General features: G+C 44.3%; 1 protein-coding gene across 1 annotated transcript; it reads left to right on the forward strand.

Annotated features, from left to right (window-relative positions):
* The first annotated feature begins 12,799 nt into the window (after nucleotides 1-12,799).
* LOC126559707 (uncharacterized) lies at nucleotides 12,800-17,149 on the forward strand. Its single transcript, XM_050215878.1, has 7 exons — nucleotides 12,800-13,018; nucleotides 13,091-13,429; nucleotides 13,519-14,997; nucleotides 15,067-15,367; nucleotides 16,080-16,358; nucleotides 16,721-16,909; nucleotides 16,979-17,149. The coding sequence occupies exons 1-7, from the start codon at nucleotides 12,888-12,890 to the stop codon at nucleotides 17,147-17,149; spliced, it is 2,889 nt and encodes a 962-aa protein (XP_050071835.1). The 5' UTR covers nucleotides 12,800-12,887.
* The last annotated feature ends 8,087 nt before the right edge of the window (nucleotides 17,150-25,236 follow it).

A 25,236-nucleotide genomic window follows, 5' to 3' on the forward strand; every position in this document is an offset into this window, starting at 1 on the left:
TAAGTCGCGACCGTTCAACTGTGCATTTAGCCTATACATCCGCTATCTTTATGGCTGTATGGTTTATATTATAATCCACAAAGGTAAATATGTTTCCAAAACTCCAACCAACTTTCTACACTTGATGCCCTAGTTTGATAATGTCCATTCGCACCACGAACAATTCTAGTACTGAAACTGGATTTGCGTGGAGATTATGTCGCTTCCATTCAAGGTTCTACCTTCTAATTTTGGCATTGAAATATATGTAAAGTAAGTAACATTTATTCCAACCCCCATCACCAAACACATCACGAAGGAAAGTGAAAATTCGTAGCGTCTACAATAGCGCATTCTCGCAGGGAGCGCCTTCAGGTTTAGCGTTACCATAGGGAGTGAAATGGACAAAAGGGAAGGAAAATACACGCTACACATCAACAAACGTGAAGTCACTAAATAAGCTCCACAAAACATTCGCCATTCCCCCGCGTAAACACCCAGCGAAAATTGCGACGTACACGTCTACCGGGGGCATCGTACGAGTTTTCCTGATGACGTCAGAACGGTGTCCTGCTACAAGAACCTCAGCGGCATGGGCTGGGAATGGTCGGATGGCAAATTCTCGCTGAGGAAAACTCCGTTTCACTTTCACTCTCGCAATCGATCTGGCGCGTGTTTGTGTTGGGTAGATCTCATTCTAGTTAACAACACAGCAACGAAAAAAAAAGCGGCAAAAAGCGGTAATCAACGTTCCAAGCTTCATACACACAAACATGGACAGGCGCACCAGCACAGTTAGTGTGTGTGTGTGTGTGAGTGTGTGTTTTTCCGATGGTTTGTTATTTTCTTTCTTGCGTAGAAATAGAACGTGAACGCGAACGATGCAAATCGTCATTCTTCGAATGCGAACGGGATGCGCATCCCTTACGGTGGTGTGACGTCACCAACACAGACGGCTTTGCTCGCGCGCTAAATCAGTCTTTCCCTCTCACTCTCACACTTTTGCTCGGAAAACCCCGAAGTAACGGTTAATACAGCGACATCAGCATCAGGTAACGCTTCTAGTGTAACGCTTGCCGGAAAAAAAAACACACATACGCTCTCCTCTCTCTCTCTCGCTCTCTCTTGGAAGGTTTCGGTGTGAGGGATCGGAAAAGTGCTCCTGTTGTTGTGATGGTTCTGCGCAGTATCATCCGTAAGCCGCGGTATCCCGTAAATCGCATGCCGGCGAACGTTTTCCTCTTCAGTTACACCACGACCACGGTGCGGTACGGGATTCGGAATTTTCTATACTCGCACGCTCTATTTTCCAAACATCCGTTGCTCGTGCGGGGTCTAGTTCACCCCCGTGTGTGTGTGTGTCTGTGTATATTTTCTTTTCGTTCTTCTTGCACACCGGCACATCAGTCCTACCGATCTGGTGAGCGAGGAAAATGGGAGCTGCAGAAGATTCAGGCCGCTGTCTGATCTCATTCGAAAGTCGGAGGAAAATTTGATTTTTCCTTGTCCGCTGTGCGTGCCTGTTTGCGAACCGTTCTTGTGCGATTTGTGTGTGTATGTGAGCAATTTTCTAAGATTTCGTGTGCTGTCGGCTTCAGTATCATCCTGCTATTTAATTCAGGTTCGCATGCTTTGGCGCGTCCAAGTGGCACGGAGGCAAAGAGATAAATAATATGTTAAATTCTTCGTTCTTTGTCAAATTTCCCTCGCTTTTGTCAAACGATTCTAGCACCGATCCGTGTGTGTGTGTGTGCTAAAGTGAGCGTTTGTGGTGATACTGCCAGACGACAATCGTGTCATCGTGTGTTGTACCATTCTAAATTGAGCTTCTTTTAGCTATGCTTAAGACCGTTGATTCTTAAATACTTCCCGTTGGATATGCGTAGTGCAAAGTGTTATTATTAGAGATGTATTTATAAAATTTACAAAAAAAATCATCTTGTGTCTAATGCTTTAATCATTTCTCCTTCAAAGTGTCGTGCTGTCTTCTGTCGAAAGTTTCCTTACGTTCCTACGAAGTGCGAATCGGTTCCTGCCGGTAATCGAAGCAGAAATGAGAAGCTTTTCCTGGAATAGGAGAGAAGAAAATTGATTTTTAAAACAGCAAGCACAGAATAGCAAATAGTGTCTGACGTGGGTGAAAAGAAGAAAGTGGCAAAGAACGTCAGAAAGAAAAGTCTGCTCGGTAATTTGAGCTCAACGAGGGAGGCAAAGCGGACAGTACCAAGGACGGGGTGGTCGGTGTTACTGGCCACCGCTACCAACACCGTTGTGACGCTCGACAAGGTATGCGGCATGCTGAGATGATGGTCATATTTCATCGACACTCGAAAAAATGGCTTGTGCATTACAGTCAAACGTGATTGTACCGTCCGGTACCGCTGCGAAGAAACGTGGCTTTTATATTTATTTACCATTCATTTTAATATCATCTGGTAAAATTGAAGTATGTTTGATGATAAGAGTATTTTATAAAACTTTTAAAATTATTTACTAGGTCGTTAAATGTTTATCTTATGCTATAAGTCAATGGTCTGACCGTCTGTGGTCTGCTAGCGTAAAATGTATTCATAAAACACTCGAAAGCAGTTCCTTATTACAATTTTAGAATGCAGCCTAGCGCACAGCGTTCGTGTGTGCTGATGTGGTAGGAAAATCACTCCCTTAACGTCGATTCGTCTTGCACTACCACCAACGCACTCAGCATCCCCAAATGCTCCCGAACCCGTACACTAACACACGCCATGCCGCTGTTGCAGCGCGCAATCAAACGATGACGTGCACCGTAAACTGCTTGCGTTGGTCTGTTTGTGTGTGTGTGTAGGTGTGCGGCCGGCGAATTTTCCTCTTCCTGGTTCATTCGGGCCCGGTCTGTGTTGTCTTGCAGCTTCTCCCGCACACTCTCACCCTTCTCTACTTCTGCCCCATCTCCGATGGGAACGATTGCAGCGCAGTGCAGGTTTTTCCTCTCAGATCGTTCGCTGTGTTGGCGAGAGACGATGCATCATCGCGATGCTATTCGGTTTGCAGCTGTGGGAAACTCGTCTTCCGTGTCCATGCTTCTACCAAGCTCGCACCCACTCAAAAGGCAGAAATCCCAACAAGATGGATCCCACGAGGGAGTGGTTTTTAGTGCGGTCCGCATAAATCGAAGTCGGTTAGGTGCTGATGAACTGGTTGAAAGATTGGCCGAAAACGGTCTTTCTGCTGCTGAACCATTCCCTGCACATTAGAAGATATTTACGATACTATAACATTAGCCATGTGTGTGTGTGTGTGTGTGTGAGTGATATTTGTACTTATTGGTCGAAAAGGGAAACAGACAATTTTGTCCACACGAGGACTGATGAGTAGCAGGACTACGGCACGAGATACAATAAGAGTCATATAATGCTAGGTTGAGGCACGAGACGTACAAAAAGTGACAAGATTTATAGACGATCATACGTACCGGTTGCCGTTGAATATCAAATTGCATGTGCACGAACGCTACGCGGAATGCAATAAAGCGCTGTAATATTGTGACATTTATGATGATCTTTATCCCAGTTGTGGCTGCTTTTTCTACCTATTATTCGGTATGCCATTTCCTTCGGTAGCAGTTCTCTAATATGACACCCAAAATGAGTCACGTTTTGACATACTTGAGATGAAGAAGAGATTTAAGGGAAGGCTAAAATTAAACGGCAAACCTTCCATCCTTATCTCAAATGCCATAGATAACAAAGAACAACATCAGTACGTGATCCTTCCACTTTCTGTCCTACTGTTGATTTAAGACAGCTAAAGTAAATATAAATGTCGAAGGGAAATAAAATCGTTCGCTGACGAGAAGCAAAGCAAACACGCATAATGCTGTTTGTTCTGGAAGTTGCGTCCGTTGCCGGCTTCCTGTACCGGTGTGTTAAAACTGGACGGAACTACAATGCATATATCCGGCCTCGCTTTCCATTAGGAGATTGAGTTCGCGCCCTGCCTGTGACGCTGTGTGCCAAAATAGCAATAAACAGCAGGGAACCACCATCCGGAAGCGAATAGCAATAAAAAAAATGGAGTATCCACACCAGTCTCGCCATTTTCCCAACACGGGAAAACCCATTTGATGAAGAGATGAAAAATGAGATATTTGGCTAATGGGACACAAATTTATTACCTTTAAACAAATATACACCCACGTTCCGGTCAAGAGAAGTAAAGATATTTGGAGAAGCGACGAAGAGGGTGTCTCACCTTGTCTGTGATAAAGCGATGAACGAAAGGGATGGCTAAAAATGAACCACCCCTCGTAGTGGCAAAATGGCAGGTGTCCCGACTTTTGTTCAATATTGCTGGAACGTGTGATGGAAAATTAAGACACAAGAAAAAGACATCCACAAAGCCCATCGTTTTCCCTGTCCGTGGTTTGACACTGGATGTCAAAGGACCAACGTGGACCCAATCGATGGTATCTAAGATTGGGAGGAAGTTGGGAAATTCGGTACAGAGGTAGAAGAACAGGCAGACGTGCTTGAGCATAACCTGAAGCGCCAGGTGTTTTGAGTGGGGTTTTTTTCCGTTTGGTTTTCCGAAGAAGAAGAATCGAAAAAAAAAATGGAATCCAATATAAACCTTCCAATAGAAGTTGCGAATTGGGCGATGAAACAGGGTGATCTTCAAATTCTTTCAAACTTGTCCTTCCTGAGTTTGATTATCCTTTAATTCTTTTCCAGTACGTCTATACTGCTAGGATGGTTTCTACGGAGGACCGTTTGGATGGGGCTGACGAGCGTGAAAAGTATCCAAGGGAAAATCCTCTACTTAGAACAAGAGCATTAGAAGGGTGTAATCTCAACGGATGGTGGCGTTAAAAATAGCAACAGTCCAACGGAACGCACCGTGTAGCCGACCCGACCCGTGTGCGGCCATGGTTGGAGCATAAACGAGTAAATAAGGGTAGATGGATGGATGTATGTGAGACTGCGAAAGTGTACAAGTGAGAGAGGATGAAAAACCTCAGTCGATAAAAGTTAGAATGAAAAACACCCATTCATCAGGAGAAGCAACGAGAGCATACCGACCAGCGAATGCCGGTAACTGAACCATTTTGGAAGCGGATCGGAAGATTCGCTTAAAGAAAACGGAAAAAAGCTTTTCCAGACTTGATGATGATGATGACGGTATTCACAGAGAGCAGTAATAAAATGGAAGCTTTGTTTTTGGGTTTTTGTTTTCGCTAGCAGCATTCTTATCGTCGGACATTTTACACGGCGCTTGATTGCGTGGGATGGAACTGTAACTGAGCCCAGTTGGCTGAGTGTTTACCCCTTTACATGCATTCCCCATGCTTTGTAACCTTCTCGTTGCTACAATCGTTGAGATTTGTTGAATAGAGCTTTAATAAAATCGTATCTGACACCAGAAGAATTGGTTGAGCATGAGAGGAATGCGTTCGGTAATATGCGCCAGTTCAAGCAATTCTAGGGAATTGTAGAAGGAGCAGAAGACAGGAACGTCCATGGCATGTCTAACAAATAAAGAGTTAGTGTGGTATACGACAAGAATCAGTGTAATGGTAGGAATCAGTGTAAAAAGGTGTAATCTGCGGATAATGATTGTGAGATCGTTATTCAATGTCATACTAAATACAATGGTGCACAAAAATATTACTAAAATATTTACAATTCATAGATATCTCTGTTGATTTAAAAATTATAAGCTGGTTAGCTCTGGATCGATCGATAGGCAAAAACTATATTTTGCCGGTTACAAGTATGAAGTTTGACGATGGATCATGCGAATAGTGTTCAATTACACTGCTGTATAACATTGAAGTCTAACATCTTTTTAATGTTAGAATGTCGGTGCGGTAGTCAAAGCCGGAAGGCTCCAATGGTTGTAACACGTGTTGAGAATGCCTGACGAATTCCCCACCAGGAAGGTGCTCGTCAGCGCCCCATCCGGCACGAGAGGATACACTTAACTCGTTGTCTCGATCTGGTGATGTCGATCCTGTTGGAACCTTGAATTGAAACTGGACAGAAGTATCTCTGAGGCTTCCCTCGCATAGAAGCAGAAAGGAATAGGGCATCGAGTGTTTTCATTACAATATGAACTTCGTGATGGTCCTTGATGACTTCATATGACCGACATCCTTGTTCCGTGTATCAAAGCCAAGAAAGAGCCTCTAAAGTATCAGAATTGAATCATAATTGTGTCAAATGCTGAACCAAAATTCTCATGCAATAAGGAGCTCAATATAGGCCACCTAGACTGATTTCAAAAGTCTTTGAATGATAAAAGACTGAATCGGCAAGTGGGCAACTGGTCTATAACTATTGATAGTCTTGTGTGGTAGTGACACGCTTCTTTAAGACATCAAAAACAAAGAAATGTAAGTAAACAAAAGTTCCCAGTTTGGGCGAAGCTTCACAAGGAGAGCATTCTTTCACCGTGTGGACAGACTTTCTTATCCACGCCAAGGTTGCTACCATCGTGCTACCTAGTGAGGACAGAGTTACTCAGACCGATATTACAATCGGATCTACTTTGTAAGGATAAAGCTAACCGTTGCTTTAAATTGAATGTAGAATTGTCTTATAAATAAAATAACCCGTGCAGAGTCTTCAGTTTACTTAGGTGAGGCATCAACGTATTTCTCGAACTCTCCGTTGAAACATTTAAAACAAAATCTCTCAACAACTTCTTAGATAACGCAGATCGCATATTATTAGTAATTTAAAGTAGAATAAAATTCTCAGACCTTAAAGACCATAAAATTTAGGGCGAAAATGCATGTTTTGCCTGATGGAATATTATCAATTATTGCATTAAATTATTGAATTTAGTTCAGCATCATTAAGCACATTAAAGTAAATAATGGATCTAAAATCTAAAGTAACAATCGATGTTGGAGGTGACAGAATGCCCTAAATCCCATTCGAATCGTTCTCCTGTATCCAGCAGCGATGTATCTACAAGTCTAGCAAGCCAATTTAATGGCATGCGTGTCTTACAGGTTCGTTAATCAAAATAAAACGTTCAAAGAGCAAATTTATTTTTTCAACTAAAAATTTCAACAAACGAAAGCCACACGGTTTAGAAAGGCTTTATTCCTGTTTGTTTAACATTTTGTGAGCAGACACGTGCGGAACAAATCATAAAATGAACACTTTTTCCCTGAAATCTTTTACACTCCAATTACGTTGCAATGGCATTGGTTTCTACGGCTGGAAAGCAGCTGAACAGTTTCCCCCGCTACGGGAGCATGTAATCTGCTTGTGTGCTGCAAAGATGCTACCAATCGTGCCACCACTTACTCGGTGGCTGACGTCAAGCAAAAGTTCGCCTGCAATCAACAAGACATTCAGTGTAATTCCTTCGTAACCGTTGTCGTCTGCTGGCTGAAGTTATGCAAACACCAAACAAAGCTACGGTACTCATTTTCGAAAAAAAAAAAAAACACCTCCCGATAGTACGCAACTTCCGGGAGCATTTTACAGAACAGCAACCACAGTTTGCATAGTGTTACCGAGTGAAGTTTTCTACGAAACAGAAGTACCATCTTATAGCTTCCACCGTCAACCGTGGGCTATTGAAGTGGGCTTCTTAAATAAGGGGGAATAATAAGAAAATTGTGCAAGCTCAGAAAGTTCAGCTAATATTTGCTGTATGTTAATTGTTTTTCTCTTTTTGTTTTATGCACACTTTTCTCCTCGTCATTCACTCGCGTCGACAACATCACTTTCCACTTTTAAAAAGCCACAACTACGCGCTACGAAACGCATGGATCGAACAATGGTTCGCCGGTGTGGGCGGTGGCTGTCCTTGACGTCATGCGAGGGCAAACATTCTACTGCTCTCGGTGGTGTGAAACTTAGCGCACGAAACCGCGCCCGGAAGTGGGCAGCATCCGTCAATGTTTAGCAAAGCGAGAAAGGTTGAAAGCAACCAGCAAGGAAGTTGACTTTGATAAGGGTTCAGTCTGGCTGTCTTAGCTGGAAGTCAATTCAGACGGCTGGAAAGGCGCACGAGCAAGGCACGAGTCCGGGATGAAGTGAGGACAGAAAAAAAAAACACGTACGAAGCCGCTCTCGAGCTCGACTCGTTTAATAACTAACATGTACGTGTGCCAGTTTTGTGTGAAAACGTAGCGCGCAACCCAGCAAAAGAAGTTTGAACGCGTAACGTGTGCTTATAATCGAGAGCTTCGAGTATGCCCCGAAAAAAAAGGCAACGTTACTTCCTGTACATTTGCAAACATTTCGAGTGCTAAACTTCTATTGTCCAGTTTGGGGGAAAAGTACAACACAAAAGCACAACAAAAAAAGCTGAAACAAAGAGAAAATTAAACTTGGTTGGAGGAAAGCTCGGAAGCACACTCACAGGGAGTAACGTTAGAATTGGGTTTTGTTTCTATTCTTGTCAGACGTTTCTTTTATTTTTGGTTGGTGGATGTTTCTTTGTTCTTTTTGCTTTACGTGAAAAAAAGCATTCCCTCGGTGGCTATCTTTCGGTGCTCTTCCGGCACTGGTTTAAGTGCTCTAGCATCAGCTGCCATCCGAGAAAGGTCGATCTGTTTTCGGACAGTTAAATGACTAACTATCACGCTCCGTGCCGGAAACGACGGTAGAAAGGTAGATGGAAGCAACCGATGTGGCTTATGTTGTGGGTGAGAATTTCTTCTGACCCTGAACGGGTGTGGGTAAGTTGGGCGTGTTTTTAGCGGTAGGATTTTTATGGCCATTTGTATGCTATCCGTGATACGAATCGGCGGAGTTGTTCGGGTAGAGATAAAGCAGTTCATGGTTGAAACTGGTTTTAAAGCACCTGATTGACTGATTAAATTTTGTTTTCACAAAATTAGCAAGTAAATAAATCTGTTGTAATAAACATGTTTGTAAAGCAGACTCTCCTCACAATTCGCTAATGCGAACTCAATGTACGCTGTGTTTGCTGTCGTTCGTCATAATCGTCCTTGAACAATTTATCTCACGTCTCGTTATCGATTGACCTACTCGCACAGCCAGCTGTGTAGGAGGAGATGCTTTAACGCTATCGACCTAAAATAAAAATAAAGACAAATCCCTTTCCCTACCACATAGTCATCAGTGTTTGGCCCGCATAGGTCAGCATCATCACAGCACAAAACAGCGTGCCATGCTAATGCAGCCGTTGTTGTTATCGTTCAATGCGACCTTACCTCGTGCAAAAACAACACCGCGGGACAGCTCCATCGCCCAGCGCCAAATGGTTGCCACATGGTTGTGTTCTGCAATGTGTTGCATCGTTTTCTTTATTTTTTATTTGCTATTTATGTTAGCAAAACATACCCTCCTCACTATCACGGAGGTGGAGATTTTAATGATATCGATCGGGTGCGTGCGTGCGCTCCTGTCGAACAATCACGCAGTCACGCGTGATTTCGTCCGACCGGGACTGGGCGCCTCCACCGTTTACCAAAGGCCACCAAAGGGCGTACTCACGGACAGTGCAGTGATATGGATGCAATCCCGGTGGTGACTCGGTGGTGGCTCGGAAAAGATTAATGGCAAAGGTTGTGGGAACAACATAAACTAGCGTTCAATAAAAAAAACCATGTTTCCGACTGTGGCACGCACGCAAGCATGGTCGGAGGTATACAAGCGCCCAGTACTGAATAATGAATCTCGCTGAGGTTAAGCGGGTGTAGGTTTTGGGGTGGGATAGGAATAAGTGGAACCAGCCAACAAATTGCAAAGTTAAATGTCAAATTAACAATAAAACATGTACTGTGTCTATCTGGTACGAGACGCAGAGGCGTGCGGTTTTTGGCAACCGGTACTGTTACTGGTTGCTGGTTGAATGTTTGGGAAAGCGATATATCATAAACAAAAATGGCAAAAATGACATCAAATAGCAAATGCAAAACAGCAAAAATAGGCGTGAATCATTATATTGATTTTGCTAGTCACAAGAAGCACTAGGCGTCTCCATTATGGGTTGATTTTGCTATAAAATGATCAAGTTTTTTTATCCCCCCCTAAGTGCAATAAAATTATTTTTCATCCCCCAACTGCATAGCACCTGCTGATGTTTAGCCCCACGCCTGCAATGAGCAACGGGATTAGATTGCTTACGTACGGCGTTGAAACTGTTTCTCACCACGGTACATTGGCACGCATGTATGAGCCTCTCTCGCTCTCTCTCTCTCTCTCTCTCTCTCTCTCTCTCTCTCTCTCTCTCTCTCTCTCTGTCTCTCTCTCTCTTCGGCACCGGTGGACACTTCAATTCGCTTTACGTTATGATTCATTACCGCGCGGCTTTGGTGTGGTACTGTGGTTGTCGATCAGCCCGTTGGAGTCCCGGTGGAGAAAAAGGCATTAATCATTTGGATGGAGAATGGTGGAACGACGGCGTCTATTTACGCTACGCTACGCCATACGGTACTCACCTCGGTCTGGGTACGAAGAAACTTGAGGTTTTAGCTTAAAATAAAGCAATCACCGCCAGTGCATGACAGCTGGGAAAATTGTAAAAATGAACGTGACACACGCCGGTGGTGCCAACTGGGTATTGTGGGGCAGCGTGTAATTTGTTTCGATTCTAATTTCGATGCGCAGGAGATTTATGGTCGAAAATTGTGTGTTATTTTTTGGGAATTATTTAGAATATTGTTAGCACTGAGGTATGAATCACGAATAATCACTTTCCACCATGCAACAAGAGAATAATTATTTGCTCATACGGCAGCTAAATTCAGAGCATATCGCTTCAAACTCGATCGAACCAAACCTTCCTCAACGATCGACGAATATGTAAACATAGTGTTGCATTTACACACCATCGGGTACGATGACGTCAAGCATCGATGTGGTTAGAAGCGGTGAGTTTTTCCCTCTCCACGTTACGGAATCCTCGACGATTGGTGTTTTGCGTTTTCCTCCAACTGTCACGCTGGCGATGGGACGCGATAGTGTGCACTCCCGCTGTCCTGCATGGTGGGCTGTTGTTTCCGCCTGGTTTCGCGTTGTTTGGTTGTCAGCTTTCCATTAGCGCTCGTATTTTTTCCCCTTTTTCTATCCCTGCCCCAAGAAACTGGGGGAGCCGGCGCCACCGTAAACGGGGATGTTTACATTTTCCATCGAGTGCGGGCGCGTGTGGCGGTTGGAAATTACTTCATTAGCAGTCGCTTACGACGCTACTACGGTCGATGGGGCTACCGTTGACATATGGGGGTGGGATGAGGGTGAGACCCTCCTTCAGGGAGGGCGTTTACAGACCTCAGGTTCTCGTCTATCCTACCTGACGTCTTTCCGTGAGCGTGTGTGTGTGTGTGTGTGTGTGTGTGTGTGTGTCTAAAGGCGTCACGAGGTGTCTGGCGGAGCGTAAATTTGATTAGATTGTCGATAGAAAGACCGGCCGGTCGTGCAACTCTAATAGCAACAGAACGGCTGTAAAAATGCTCTCCCCTCAAACACACACAAAGACACACTCTTTCATACACAAAACATAGAGAGGTGTAAATCTGGGTTTGCTGTATGGGGAAAAAACGACAGTTTTAAATATAGCGGTGTGTGCTCGCTGGTGAACGTTTTGTGCAGGATGCAGCCGCGACAGTGATAAGTGGTGATCGCGCAGTGTGCCGGGCAGGTTCGATTTTAGGTTTTACTGGGATAAAATTAGGTTCACGATGAAACTGCTCACCCGGTGAGGTGACGAGCTAGAAGGATTTGTTTTCACTTGCTCTGGCGTTTGAAGCGTTTAAAAGGGGGTAAGCTGTACTCGTAGCAACTTGTTGAATCGCGTGTTTCATTTTCAAAAAAGTGTAAAGGTTATACAGAGAAATTTCTGAAGGTCGATTTGTGAAGTCTTTGAAGGCTGGGATTTTTTTGAAAAAATATGACTTAATAGGAGCTTAATAAGCTAAAAGTAGGAGTAATCAAAGCTGACATAAAAATTTTATTAGAATTAGTAAGCAAAACCGGTTCGGAGGAGTACTAAAACGTGATTTTTCGTTTTGCAATGGAAAAAGTAAATCAAAGTCGATTTCCTTATTAATTCTTTAGTATCCTCGTGGATACTACTTCAGTTTACTTTTATAAAAAAACATATGTCAATTCTTTGTATAACTGCTTCATAACAGGAATATTACAAAATTAGGTCTTCATATTTTTTTGTGTATGTAATTGTATGTGTATTTGTTTTAAATTAGTTTTTTAAGCGATCATTCAGCGAGCAACTACTTTTTAACTTGTTCTTGATTAAAAAAAACCAGCAATCATTTTTAATGAGTTGATCGATAAGGATCAAGTACAATTTTCAAAAAGGGAATAATTTGTTTATATTCTTGAATATTTAAAATTCTTCTCCTTGGCTTAACGACCTCTAATGGCCACGCCGACCACCGAATGGCTTACTGGACTTGCCGATACCACGTAGTTGGAATGACCGTCCGGATGGAATTTGAACCCCGGTTCTGCCGTTTAAAGATCGGCACCGTTGTCGTATACACCACCGGGCCGCCCCATAAATTATTGCCAATTATGTATGATTAATTAATAATAATCTATGGTTATGGTTAGATCATTATAGTTCTTTTAAATCAATTTAAAATAATAAAACCTAGAAAATTAATTTATTTCCCCTTTTCTTTTATTTTTCAATTACTTCAGACATGCTAATGAGCAAACAAACCAATAAATGATACCAGCAAAGAAAAAGATACGCTTGCAATTCAACCCTGAGTAGATGAACACCTTTTTCCAAGCGAAAACGTCCATCAACGAGAACTCATTTACGCTTCCGGCAAGATTCAATCAACACTACAGTAACTTGTAGTACTCTGCACGTTATAAGCAAATCCGGGCGCTGGTCCCGGGTTTGTGGATAGAGACGGTGGAATCTTCCGCACCAAGCCCCGGTAATACGTGCCCGGGACAACCGATGCCAAGATGGCGCTCGTTATGCTTCCGTGTGATCTTCCCTGGTGGTCGAACGTGCAAAAGAAGCTGGCACAGATCGAGGAATCCAGTACCTTAGATGTGGTGTTAGACGTGATGCAGAAGCTGCATGAATTATGCAAGTCAGTAACCTGCGCTTAATTATTCATGCTTGTGGTATTTAATAAATTCTTCCCTGTTGACGTCGATTTTAGTGTCAGCCTGGACCCGGATGAGGATGGAAAGGACACGTCAGTGTTCGAAGGACTGCGGCACTTTGTCGAGCGTACGATGGACGCAACCGAACGCGATCACTTCCTGGGACACACGATCAAGGCACTCGCGCGACACGCCCGTAACCTCAAGCAGTATCGACCGCCGCGTGGTCTCAGCTTTAGCCTTCAGCAGCAGGCGGACAGCGACGAGCTGAGCTACCGGCTGGTGGCATCCTTGCTAGCCAATGCGTTCTTTTCGACATTTCCAAAACGTACTGAAAAAACACACCCCACGTTACAAGACTTTAACTTTACACACTTTTTTAGAGGTTTAGTAGAGTAGGTTGATCCACCACTGTTGCCACTGGAGGTGGCTTGACCGGCGGGATAGACTAATGGTTTGCTTATACCTTTCGTTTCATGAACAGTAATGCTGTGCAGAGGGAAAAGTTTCGCAGCTTCCTGTACTACTTCGATTGGTTGGAGCGAAGCGGGACGGCACTCGAAGGCAATCTGCGAATATCACGTAAGGTAATGACCGGCAAGCAATGGCTCACGATCGAAGACTGGCTCGAGTGTGAGCTACCATTGTGTGACGTCGAGATACGGCACGAGGGAAAGCTAGACAAAGCGGATCCCGAAATGCTCCAAACAGTGTTCGCTTCGGCACGGCTCGGCGGTGACGTTCTGTCTTCCGGAGACACTCAGGAATCGATTCAATTTTGTACCTTTCCCGAACTACTCGCCGTGCTGCTGTACGTGGAAGCGCTCGAAGACAATGAATCGCTACAGGTGGAGAACGTACATCACGTGTCCCGGATCGTCGATCCTCGGCAGAAGGGTCCACTGTTGGAGCGAATTGCGGAACCAAAAAAGACGAGCCTTTGCTGTATCGATGCGGAAAACTATCGGGCGCTACCATCGCAACAGTTCGAGGAGGATGACATACTGCGGGAGTTGAACAAGTGCCTGTTGGCGTTCCGCCAAAACACAACCTGCCCGATGGTGCTGAATGAGTCGGGACCCGCGACAGGCAAGTCGTCTGGTGATAAACGTGCCGGAGCGGCCGGGTTAAAGCTAGACCAGCTGGAAACGGTGTCGAGCAAGGGTCGACTGTCGCCGATCGGTGAGCGTGATCGCGAAGGTTCCACACCGGGATCGCCCGATGTCTACACGACGATTTTCATCCGACAGGCAACACCGAACTCAAAACGCTCCAGCAGTGATTCGAACAAATTGGAAAAGGACATTAATAAGCGGCGGTCCTGGCTGTCGCCGGAACGACCCAGTGCGCCATCGGTATGTTCCGGATCGAGCTCGAATCGTCGAGGGAAGTTTATCATTCTCGGCTCATCGGGCGAGTGTTTACCGGTGAATCGACATCCGCTACGCATCCCGGACGGTTATCAGCCGCAAGGGCTGACCAGGCCCGATACACTTTCGAGCTGCGGTTCGAGTCAGGATGAGTTTCACAGCGCCAAGGAAAGTTTCGACGAGGACGATGAGGATGGATTGCGGGCGTACACGTCCGTGCTAGACACACCCGAACGAAGGTGCGCCTTTGCGCAGAAGTTGCGCGAAGCGCTGGAGCAAGACCGTACGAACGGGCTGTCGGGAAGTACCGAAGATAGCAGCTATGCGGTGGGGATCAGTGTGGCGGGTTCAGAGATTCACGATAAAGACATTCGTGTGAGACGTGGTGGATCGTGTGGCTTCGTCCTGGACGGTTCGATTGATAGCAACTACGATGAGACGGACTTTAAAGAGCAGCAGCAAGAAAAGACAACCGTTGGAGTACCGCAGCAGAATGGTACGTTAGAGCGAAAGGGTACGAACGAGTCGTCTAAGTACAGCTTCGATTCCGATCTAGGCTCAGAACTGGAGGAGGTGTACGAAAAGTTTGCCAAGTACGTGTACCATGGTGCGCAGTTATGAGCTGTTCTTTTAGATTCTCACACACCCTATTACTGTTTCAGATGGCTTGAAGAACCAATCAGCACAGACAAACCAAAAAAGTTGGACGCTCGCGACGAAGCCGTACTAAAGTTTGCCAACTCACTGCTCAAACGAACGCTGAGCGAAAGTTTCGTCGGAATTCCATTCACCGAAGAGTGCCTGTCGAGTGGGAATGGGTCGGTGACCACTTCAACTGGAACACGAAACGCTTCCGGCAGCTGTGATCGTGGATCGCTCAGTCAGAAGGAAAAGATATTGCTCCACGTACGATCGCTCTCGCTGGAGCTAGCTAAGCATAAGCACAAACTGGCGGCTCAGCTGGTAAGTTGGTCGAATGGGAAATGTCACGTTGGTCACAGATTGTTATCTGTCCAGCAAAGGGAAAAGCCCTTTTTTCTGATAATTTGTAAGGAACCAAGACTTGGTAGCTTGATAGAGTTTGGGAAGAGTTTCCGTTTAGTGATATGATTGATCATTTCAACTGCTTCGTAGTGACTTGGTAGCGTAATGCGTAAGGCTTAGTTTGAGGCTTTTGAGGTAGAACTGATGACCGGATAAAATTGGGACACAAAAAAAAACCTTAATCAGGAAGGCATCCTTTTTTCCTATTTTCCTCTGTACATACGCCGTATGGAGTGGCATGTTTGTACCTGATTTGATTGATTTCGTTTATACTTTTCAGTTTGAAGCTTTTAGATAATTTTGGTATCATTTTCGGACTCCTTCCAATTTTTCATCTTTCGTTTCCATATCTATTTACAAATTATTTTTCTCTCTTTCCATTTTATTGCTTTCATTTATTTTCTGCATTTTGTTCACACCTTCTGGAATCATGCGATATTTTCCCCAACCTCCAAAATTCCGGATGTCATGTATGCTTTTGGATGCGTTGTGTTTGTGTTTTGCGTTGCATTACCCTACACCTATTCCCAATCTCAACGGAATCCCCTCTCCAAACACATACGAACTGATTAAATGACCCGTGCTGCGACGCCCCATCGATCGAGCGTGTTGGTTGATTGGGTGATTGCAGCGTCAGGATTATCTTGCATTGGAACCGGCCAAACTATTCAAGTGTCCCAACATACAGCTCACGCGAACCGACCACCGGAAGTTGCTGCACAAGCTACGCTCGACCCAGAGCGGATCGGGCTGCTCGGTAACGGAACTGGCGGTGACGGTGCCGGGGAAGGCCCTGCAGCAACCATTGCTCGAGCGGCAATCGTCACTGAAAACGAAGCTGCTACAGTACAAACCGAACTGGTCCGTGTCCTACACGCAGGACATCAAGTGTGATGATGTGGTGCTGAAGGTAGCTATGAGTGTGTGTGCATATGTGTCGTTCCGTGTTGAGCCTGTGGGTGTGGTTGTGTGTGTGTGCTGTACTCTTTACATAATAAATGCATGCCAAAGGTTCAAGTAATCTGGGCTAGTTATATGTGCTAGCTTGTGCGTCGCTGTGCGTTGTCTAAGGTAATACTCTTCTATAATATGCTAACTTATAATCTCCTTCTTCTTCATGTGCTATTCTTCTCATCTACTTCTTGTTCGTTTCTGCAAATATCTGTATCTAAATTGGGTGTTCTTTCCCGTGGCATACCAAATCTGGTCATGAACACTCGTAATCATTGATTGCTTTTCCGTTCTCCATTTTTTACGGTTTCATTTGAACAGATCTCACAACTTGCTCAAAAACGGACATTAAATGTGAATCTGCGACCCGTTGCTACCGGCAACTGGGGCTGTGGCAGCAACAGACGTGGAGACGTGCAGCTCAAGATGGTGATTCAATGGATGGCGGCTAGTGTAGCCGGTTTGCCCTATCTTAGCTATTACACTGCAGGGAACGAGAAACTGTCGAAGGCATGCCGAACTTCATAACTGCAATGATACGTAAAAGTTTGTATTAATTCAAATACCTTTCCATCGCAGCTTGATACCATTTGCCGAGTGCTGAAGGATCGTAAGTGGACCGTCGGTGAACTGGCTGCTGCCACGCTGAGTCACGCACGGGACATATTGGAGGACCCGTTCTACTACAACAACGATCGTAACTACTGCATGTTCTTTGAGAAACTGATTGGGCTCGAAAAAGTGCATTGAGACGCGCGGTTAATTGAATGAATAAAAGACACATTAAGTAAGAATGCTCTCCTAGACCAAACGCCGAGGAGGTGGAACTTCAGAAGCAATAAAAGAAGATAGTTTTGTGTAAAGTAAAGCGATGAAAAGATGAGGCGTGCGGAAGGGTAAACACGCTACAAGTCCATTTTTCAAAAGACGATAGTTTGCTTATAGCTACGAGTAGATGGCAGCATTTGCTGCGAGGAATAAAATAACTCAATTAAGACCGATCGTGAATTTATAGCAACATTCAAACAAATAGAACTAAAAGTCATAAGTCTTCCTTGGAATGTGTACCAGATCTGCCATCAGGGGATACAAGGAATAGAAACAAGAGCAACACTCAATGAAACAAATCAAAGTTTCATACGCTGCAGAAGCTGGAATAGTTAGATAGTTACTGGAAGTAATACAATAAAATGACGCTTACTGCAGAATATTGGTATAATAGATAAAATTCGGAGAAAAGCGATGGAAAACAAGTCCAATGACGGTTGTTGGTAGAGGACAGTAATGTGAGTTAGGAGTTGGTTATTTGTTTTATAAAGCAGTGGAATCCGCAGGAACGAGAAAAGTAGAAGAAATTGTTTTTTGTTTTTACTTGTTAGAAAAGGGAAGGTTGAAACGCGTCACGGGGTGCGAGTCGTTAAACGATTGAAGGGAAACATCGGGAAACGAAACGAAGCAGCATTGGAGGAATTCGCATATTGGCCAAAGTGAGGATTGTAAAAATGGAGCATTCGTTTGCCATTAATATAGTTAGACCAATAAACGTCAATAATTTTAGAAGAAAAAAAAGTAACAAATAATTATTTAAATTGTGAAATAGATGACACAAGAAAACTGTACAACGGATTGGTGTGAATTTAAAATTTTAATAGCGACATCTAGCGGTCAATAGCGTAAGGCTTCTTTTGAACTGATTTATTTCATGAAAACTTTCCGCATTGAATATGGTATCGTATCGTGTGAATATACGAAACAAGAGGTAAGTAATTAAATAATAAATTCATTCTATTGCAACTAATAATAAAGGCGTTCTACTAGAACCTTGTAAAAGAGATTGATAATAGGGGGCCTTCCAGGAGAGATCTTATTGTAGGACGCAGAATATTACGTTAAAAGTCCAATTAAATCATTACGCTTAAATTAATGAAACTAGGGGGTTAGATTAAAATAGTAATCATGGATTAAACCTCTTGCACATCCCAAATCTTTACATCAGAGCTCAACTGGGTTAGGCTGTATGTGCGTATAAATTGAGTCAAAGATAATTGGCGTATAAGGTAAGATAAAACATAAATGTTGCAGTGGGTGGAAACGATTGTAGTACTTTAAAGAAAGCAATAACCATTAACATTTTGACATATCATAATATGTATGTTATATGTTGTATGGATAGTACACAGCTTGGTTTTTTTTAAACTTATTGTAAACGTATAAGGTTTAATAAATAAAATTTTGGTTGTTATTTATCATAATATTATAAGTTTAGCAAACGATGTGAAACACATGAGTACTCATGTCTTCAGGTTGGTTTTAGCCATATTATACTAAACTTTAACCATACAAATGAGAAGAAAAGTACGCACACTCAATGCAGTACTGTGTTTAGTCATTTTGGGTGTACCTTTAGCCACTCCATAATTCAGAATTTATAAGCCATGAACCAACTGGCACCACAGATATGAAACGATGAAACGATGAAAACGCACCAAGCACATCACGCTCCTCGTACATCATTTGCCGAACGTACGTAGGTAGGTCGCTTTGGCGAAAGCAATCATTCTACGTGTGATGCATACGCAATGAAGCCACGTGTTTGCAGCAGGGCGGTCGCAGCAAGAATGTCGTTGAATAATACGCGAATCACCTTAACGAATGCAGTGATTTGTCCTGGTGAGATGGGTTGCGGCGTAACGGTGCTGGCATTGCAATCTCTTCCGGTATTATTTGCTGACTTTTCATTGATCATTTCAGCACCATCTACACGACCGGTACCGGTTTTGATACGTCACTCTACTAGTGTTGAGGCCGGTGCGTATATGAATTTCGGGGTTAAAGGTACCCTTAATTTATGCCTCACTTTATTGGCTAGAAATTGTTGAATGTGGTGTGCTGTTTAAGTGTTTAGGGTTGATAATTTGGAATGTGTACTTTTGTAATATATGGCACATACTGTTAAGAAACTCTTAGGTTGGTGTTTTCTGCCAAGAATATTGGGGATGTTGACTAGGGTTGATGGGGCTCAGAAAGAAGTATAATTAATTTTTAATCAACTATACATCAACAATAAAGTAAAAAAAAAATACTATGATTTTAAAATTTACCTTCAGGATTACCAAGTGTTAAAGTTAAGAGAACGATTGTCTAGAATAAGAAATATTCAGTGTTTAAAATTAATTAATAATTTAAAGTTTTCTATGAGCCAAAAATACAGAAACTCTCGAAGAGGAACAAGGTGAGGTGTTTTCCCGCTCAAGTAGTCTGGTGCAATGCTTTCTTGAATGGTATCCTGCAAGATTTTGCGTAGTGGAAAAAAGGCTATTTCCAATACCAATACAAGATTGCATGCAGGAAAATGTGTTTCACAGAGCGCACGGTTCACTCACCTAGGAAGGAGCTAAAAATAATATTATCCACTAAAGCAAATTCTGCCATTGCTCCGTTCTTTAATGTTTCATACACACAGAGTGACTCATAGAAGTGAGAACGGAGGACACTTTCGATACGACTGACGCGCTCTCACACGTTCTCTCTCACTCGCTCACTAACCGGCGACAGTGCAGTGAATTCGTCGTTGTTTTGACTGGCAATGACGTAGGTGGTGCGTGCGTGCCAGCATGATAATGTTGATGATGATGCAACCCCGCCCCGGCTGCACCAGATGCACCGACCTCTGGGACTGCGGGATGAGTATTCCGGATCGGGGAATCGCGAGTGGGGAACGGACAAAAACAACTGTGCATTCGCGCATCCTTACGAGCGCACGCCATTGGACGGTCGTTGGTTCCTTTTTCGCTCGTTCATTCGGTGCGGTCGTGCGGCCGTACTGCGTTTTGGGGTAATATCCTTTCGCTCTACTACGAGCTATTTTATACTACATCCTTTGTGAGCTTTTGCGTGGAGCGGCCAAAGCTACCGAGCGCACAACAGCTTTCGGACGTACAAGGACGTATGCTAAAGGGACTGCTTTACAAACCATTCGCATTTTACGCAGAACAGTTGTATGGTGAATGTGTCCAGTTTTGGCAAATCGTAGCAAGTGCATCCTGTTTTCTATTCCTCCACAGATTAGAAGTGTGATTGATTTTGGTATCTTGTGAAAAGTTTGAAACTCATGAGTTTCAGAAGTATTGTGTACTCGATTCAAGTGTGTTTGACTGTTAAGTTTGATAGGTGCATTTGTTGTTTTTAATTTCGTTAAAAGTCATTGTTATGATCGGAAAAGTGATATTGAAATTCATACCGATGCGTGTCCTCCGTTGATCCTTGCGAAGCGTGATATTCAATCGAAACAAAGAAAGTGAAAGCAAACAGAAAGTGAGTGACGAAAGTATTTAGACAGTGAAAGAGAAAGAAGAAGAATAAAAAAAAACCACATCAACCGCTAGGTAAGGATAAGAATGTGTATTCTTTTGCCCTCCCGCCAAAGCACACGAACGTGTGCTCCAGCAGCAGCGGTTCAATGGAACTTTCTCGAAAAATCGTTCACCCTGGTGCAGCAGCATCCAGCTTGCTCCGGGAATATTCACGTGTTCGCTCGTTTTTGGTCGTTTTAGTCGACAGTACGCAATACGTGTACGATTTGCCGTGGAAAATACTGAGAACTGAGAGTAAAGCACAAACTGGCACAGATACAGCCGCCAATGGATGAGAGAACGGCGAGAGAATTGTTTATTATTTTGCAAAAAAAAAAGTGCGTTTTTGGTGCATTTCGTGTGCTTTGTGCATGCGAGTCAAATGTGGCACTGTTGGACCGAAATAGCGCCGAAGGTCAAATGTTGTGCAAAACAAACCTATTACGCATTTTCTTCATTGAAGAACCTTAACAACATTTATTTGATTTGACAGTTCATTCGTACGAAAGCAAAGGCTTGCGAGGATAAAAGAGCATGAATGGAAGGTGTTGTGGGTGGCTTTCCTTGTCTGATGACCTTGAACTTTGCCTTTCTAACGACGAAGATGTCGCCGCGTACATACTTGGCACATCAGAATGCAAGTTCCTGCTCGAAAGCCTGCATGCAAGTCACCGTCTTGGGTCAGAAGTCACGATGCAAGCTTCTCACCGGCGCTCACGAACCGAGTGAGCGTGCGAATGAACGAATGAACTAAACCGAGAAGCGAAATCGTTTTCCAACGCGAGCGTACGACCGTCGTTCGTCGAACCGTCCAATGTCCTTGCCGTAGTACACACGAGAAGCGGTCGCGCGTTCGCATTTTCCACACGCGCTCCTTTGTTATCTTCCTCCGGGGAAAATTCGAGCCGGGAAAATTCAATGAACGCGCCAAACGAAGAGCGAGTGAACCACGCGCAACCCGAACACGATGTCAACCCCAAGGGCGGGAAAATTCCGCATTAAAGCAGCACCATCCGTTCGCTGTGTGCTGCTAGCACACAGAAGGCAAGAAGTCGTAGTACGTTGGTACGTTGTTTTACTGGAAAATCTGTACCTTTAAGTTTTCCTGACCCGCGCCAGAATTTCGAACGGAATGGAGCGGTTAGGGAGGCGTTTTAGGCGGACAGCGAAGGTAATCGACTGCCGGCGGACAGGTGAACGCCTTTGCCCAGCGCACCATTCACCTCACCTGTTGACGGTTGAGCAGGTGGGCCCGCTTAATACCTTGCCCGGTGTGTGTGTGTGGGAAATATTGGAGGAGTGAAAATGTCTCAAGCGAAGATTGCGCTCGTTCGGTCGGTCGGTTCGATGCCACGCGAGCGAGATTTTCCGGAGCTGACTGTCTGTCTGTCTGAATGTTTGTCTCGTTTCAGTTTTTCGGGGTTGGAGATGCGAAAGACGACCGCTTAATAGTTGGGATGGGGTGGATGAAGTTTATGCGTGTAATTTTTGCCGCTTCCTTCACGATCTCCCACACAGATCAACGTTTTATGAGCGAAGTGTTAAGATGCTTGCCTCTCTTTTTTTGACCATATTATCGTACGTTCTCCCTTTGTTGGCTGCAACCGTGGCAGCAGGTGACCGTTTTGAGCTATTGATTGTATGATGAGCTATAAACGCGTATGTGTCCCCTACGCTCCGGTGCGATTTGACACGGGCAGCCAAATGACAATCAAATGATGATCAGGCTCTCCGGAAGCGGAAGCAGACGCGCACCATCACACCCATGAGGAAAAGCTGGAAAATCCACAGGGAAGCGGCAGAGTGTAGAGCTATAATTTGTGCATGTTTATTTGGATGCGAAACAGCGCCCGATTATCCGCTTTAATTGTGTATTAAATTAATGGTAATTCTGAGCACGGATTTCATCCCCAATTAGCTCTGGCCAAGGGTTAGTGGATTATAGTGCCGTTTTTAACGGCTGTTTTTTGTTTGAAAAAGGAAGCACAAATATCCACATTTTACAGTACACAAAACAAAACAAAAAAACTGCTACTCCCATTCTTAAGTCTTTGCTGTGTATCGATGCAGATCTTCAAACGGTAATCCGATTGCAAACTGTTTACCATTCAGAATAAATACATATTCCACACTCTACTCCCTTCACCATGCGCTGGGCTCGGCTTAAACCAATTGCCAAACAAAATTGCTTTTTGGTGCACTCGCTGTTTTTTCGTAGCTTTTCCCAATTTTTTGTTGGGAGGCACTTTGGTCCAGCAATCGATTGGCGTGGGATGCAGGATGTTAACATTCAGGAAAGTAGGTCCTGCCACTATGGAAAGTGGAGTGGATGCTGTAAAATAAATCGAATCGCAACAAAATAATCCGGCTTGCGGGTCCCATCCCGTCCGCCCATTATGCACCCGTAAGTGGGTCAATCGAATCGAACGTACATGCGGATACGTTTGACCGTTTTGCTCTCGGCTTTTCACTCTTTGAAGCCAGTAGAAGATTAAATGGAGCGTTGTTGGGAGGGGGACTGAGCTATTGAATCTTGGAGGCTGTTGATGAGGTTCAACGTTCAGGAAGTCGATCGAAAACTCATGCACAGTGTGTGAGTGTGGCCGCCTCGTATGCTGAGAGCATACGAGGGATTTAAGTTTTCGATGCCGGAAACGGGATGCAATCGATACATGGAACTTATCCGGTTTTGCGTAGCACCGATGTTATGGATGTGAATGTGCATTACTTGAAGCTCTGAAAGCGGAGTTGCTCTGCTTTCTATGTGCGCATTACGGTGGCAAGCTATCGAGCATAGCGAAAAGCAGGGTTTCATCAGAGTGTGCTATAAAATATACATTATTCCATGCCGTGAAGTTCATTTTTCGCACAAAACTAAGGTGGGTGCTATACCGGACAGAGTTCCGCTGACAGGCGCGGCTCTCAATTCTCAGCCAACCAACAAAACGTAAGACAACAACAACGACACGCGCGCGGAAAGTTTACTCATAAATTCAACCTCATTAAACAGCACCTTAAACATCCAACTCTTCTGCACCGCTGGTTTCCCACTTCCACTTCATTAGACCCGGCCTCTTGCCCTATCTATGTCTCTCTTTCTCCTGCACACTTTCGGCACAGAGCATGCAAAGTGGCAAGTGCAAAAAGGGTTGGTTGTTTTGCGGCCATGTATTACGCAACGTGACTGCGGACAGCGGGGTTTGGCACTCCGATGCTACACGTTTCGACCTTTCGTTGGGCCTGCTCAGAGTCTGCACAAAGACTTGGCACCGTGCGCATGAGGTGGCAACCGAGGGAAAGTGCGAGTGGCCGTGTGGCAAGCAGGAGCATATTAACTTTAGCGCCAACCATCACCAACATCAAGGCCCGTTTGAAAAGCAGAACCCCGACAGCAAAGACAGGGCAATGAGGAGGAATTAAAGGAGCGTCAATCCGGCGCACGGTGAATTTGTTTCGAAATTATCCACGGATCGATGCGGTTTACGATAGTGCTCTCTTGGTTGGAGGTGCAGAAAATCGGGGCAAGCGTTCCCGACTCCCCTAAATCCGAATCACCACCCACATGACAGACGGATAGTATCCGCCCTTCCGGAAGGTCGGTAGGCTAAACACGGCTTTCGGCACCCGACCAGCGGTGCGACAAACATACGTCCCGGGTGCTTGATACCACATCGCAAACGCATCAAACGCAGTGAATGGTGTTGTTTTTGCCATGAGGCTACCAAACAAAAATCGGCACCGGGCAAAGGAAAGGGGAAGGAAAACTTTTCACCTAACGCTCGCCTCGGAGCCATTTTTCCTGCTTCTGGTTCCGCAGTGTTGAAGTTTGCGTTTTCTACAGTGTTTTCCACTCAATGCGCCCATCTTCATTAAACCGTCACCAGAAATCGTCAAATCTCAAGTGCACATTATAGGGTGGGGCAAACAGCAGGGCGAGGAAGACGAGCGAGACGCCAAAGGGACGAAAGTTATCCTTTCGAATGTGAGACTTAAAAGCGTCGCTGTTTTGAAGGTACACAATAATTCTAAAACTTTGCTGTTTTTAAAAGCATAACATGCGGCATTAGAATTCATTGCGTTTTGGGGGAAGGAGAAAGAGACCCTGGCTGGGTGGTAGTGAGGGTTAAGGTGGTTCAAAGATGGTAGGATGAGGTGACACATGTTGTAAAACATCGGTGAACAAAGCATCCGTATGTAACAGCTGAGCTTCCTGTCCTGGACGCATGGAACTTCATGTTATTAGCGTTGTTTAGCTATGCTATGCTTAACGCAAGATTGAGCTAACGTGTCTGTTCTGCAAAATGGCACAAACAAAACATGCTGTTTTTACTTTCCATACTGCGGTTTGGTTGGTGCTTTACTTTAAAACTAGGTTAAACGATAAAAGTTATAACCTTTTCTTAATCTTTGCTCTGTTTTGTTTGGGGAATATTATGCATTGTCTATTGTAGTCTTCTTGAAATGTTCACTTACATACAAGTCATG

Source organism: Anopheles maculipalpis, chromosome 2RL (genome assembly GCF_943734695.1).
Source record: "Anopheles maculipalpis chromosome 2RL, idAnoMacuDA_375_x, whole genome shotgun sequence".
NCBI lineage: Eukaryota > Metazoa > Arthropoda > Insecta > Diptera > Culicidae > Anopheles > Anopheles maculipalpis.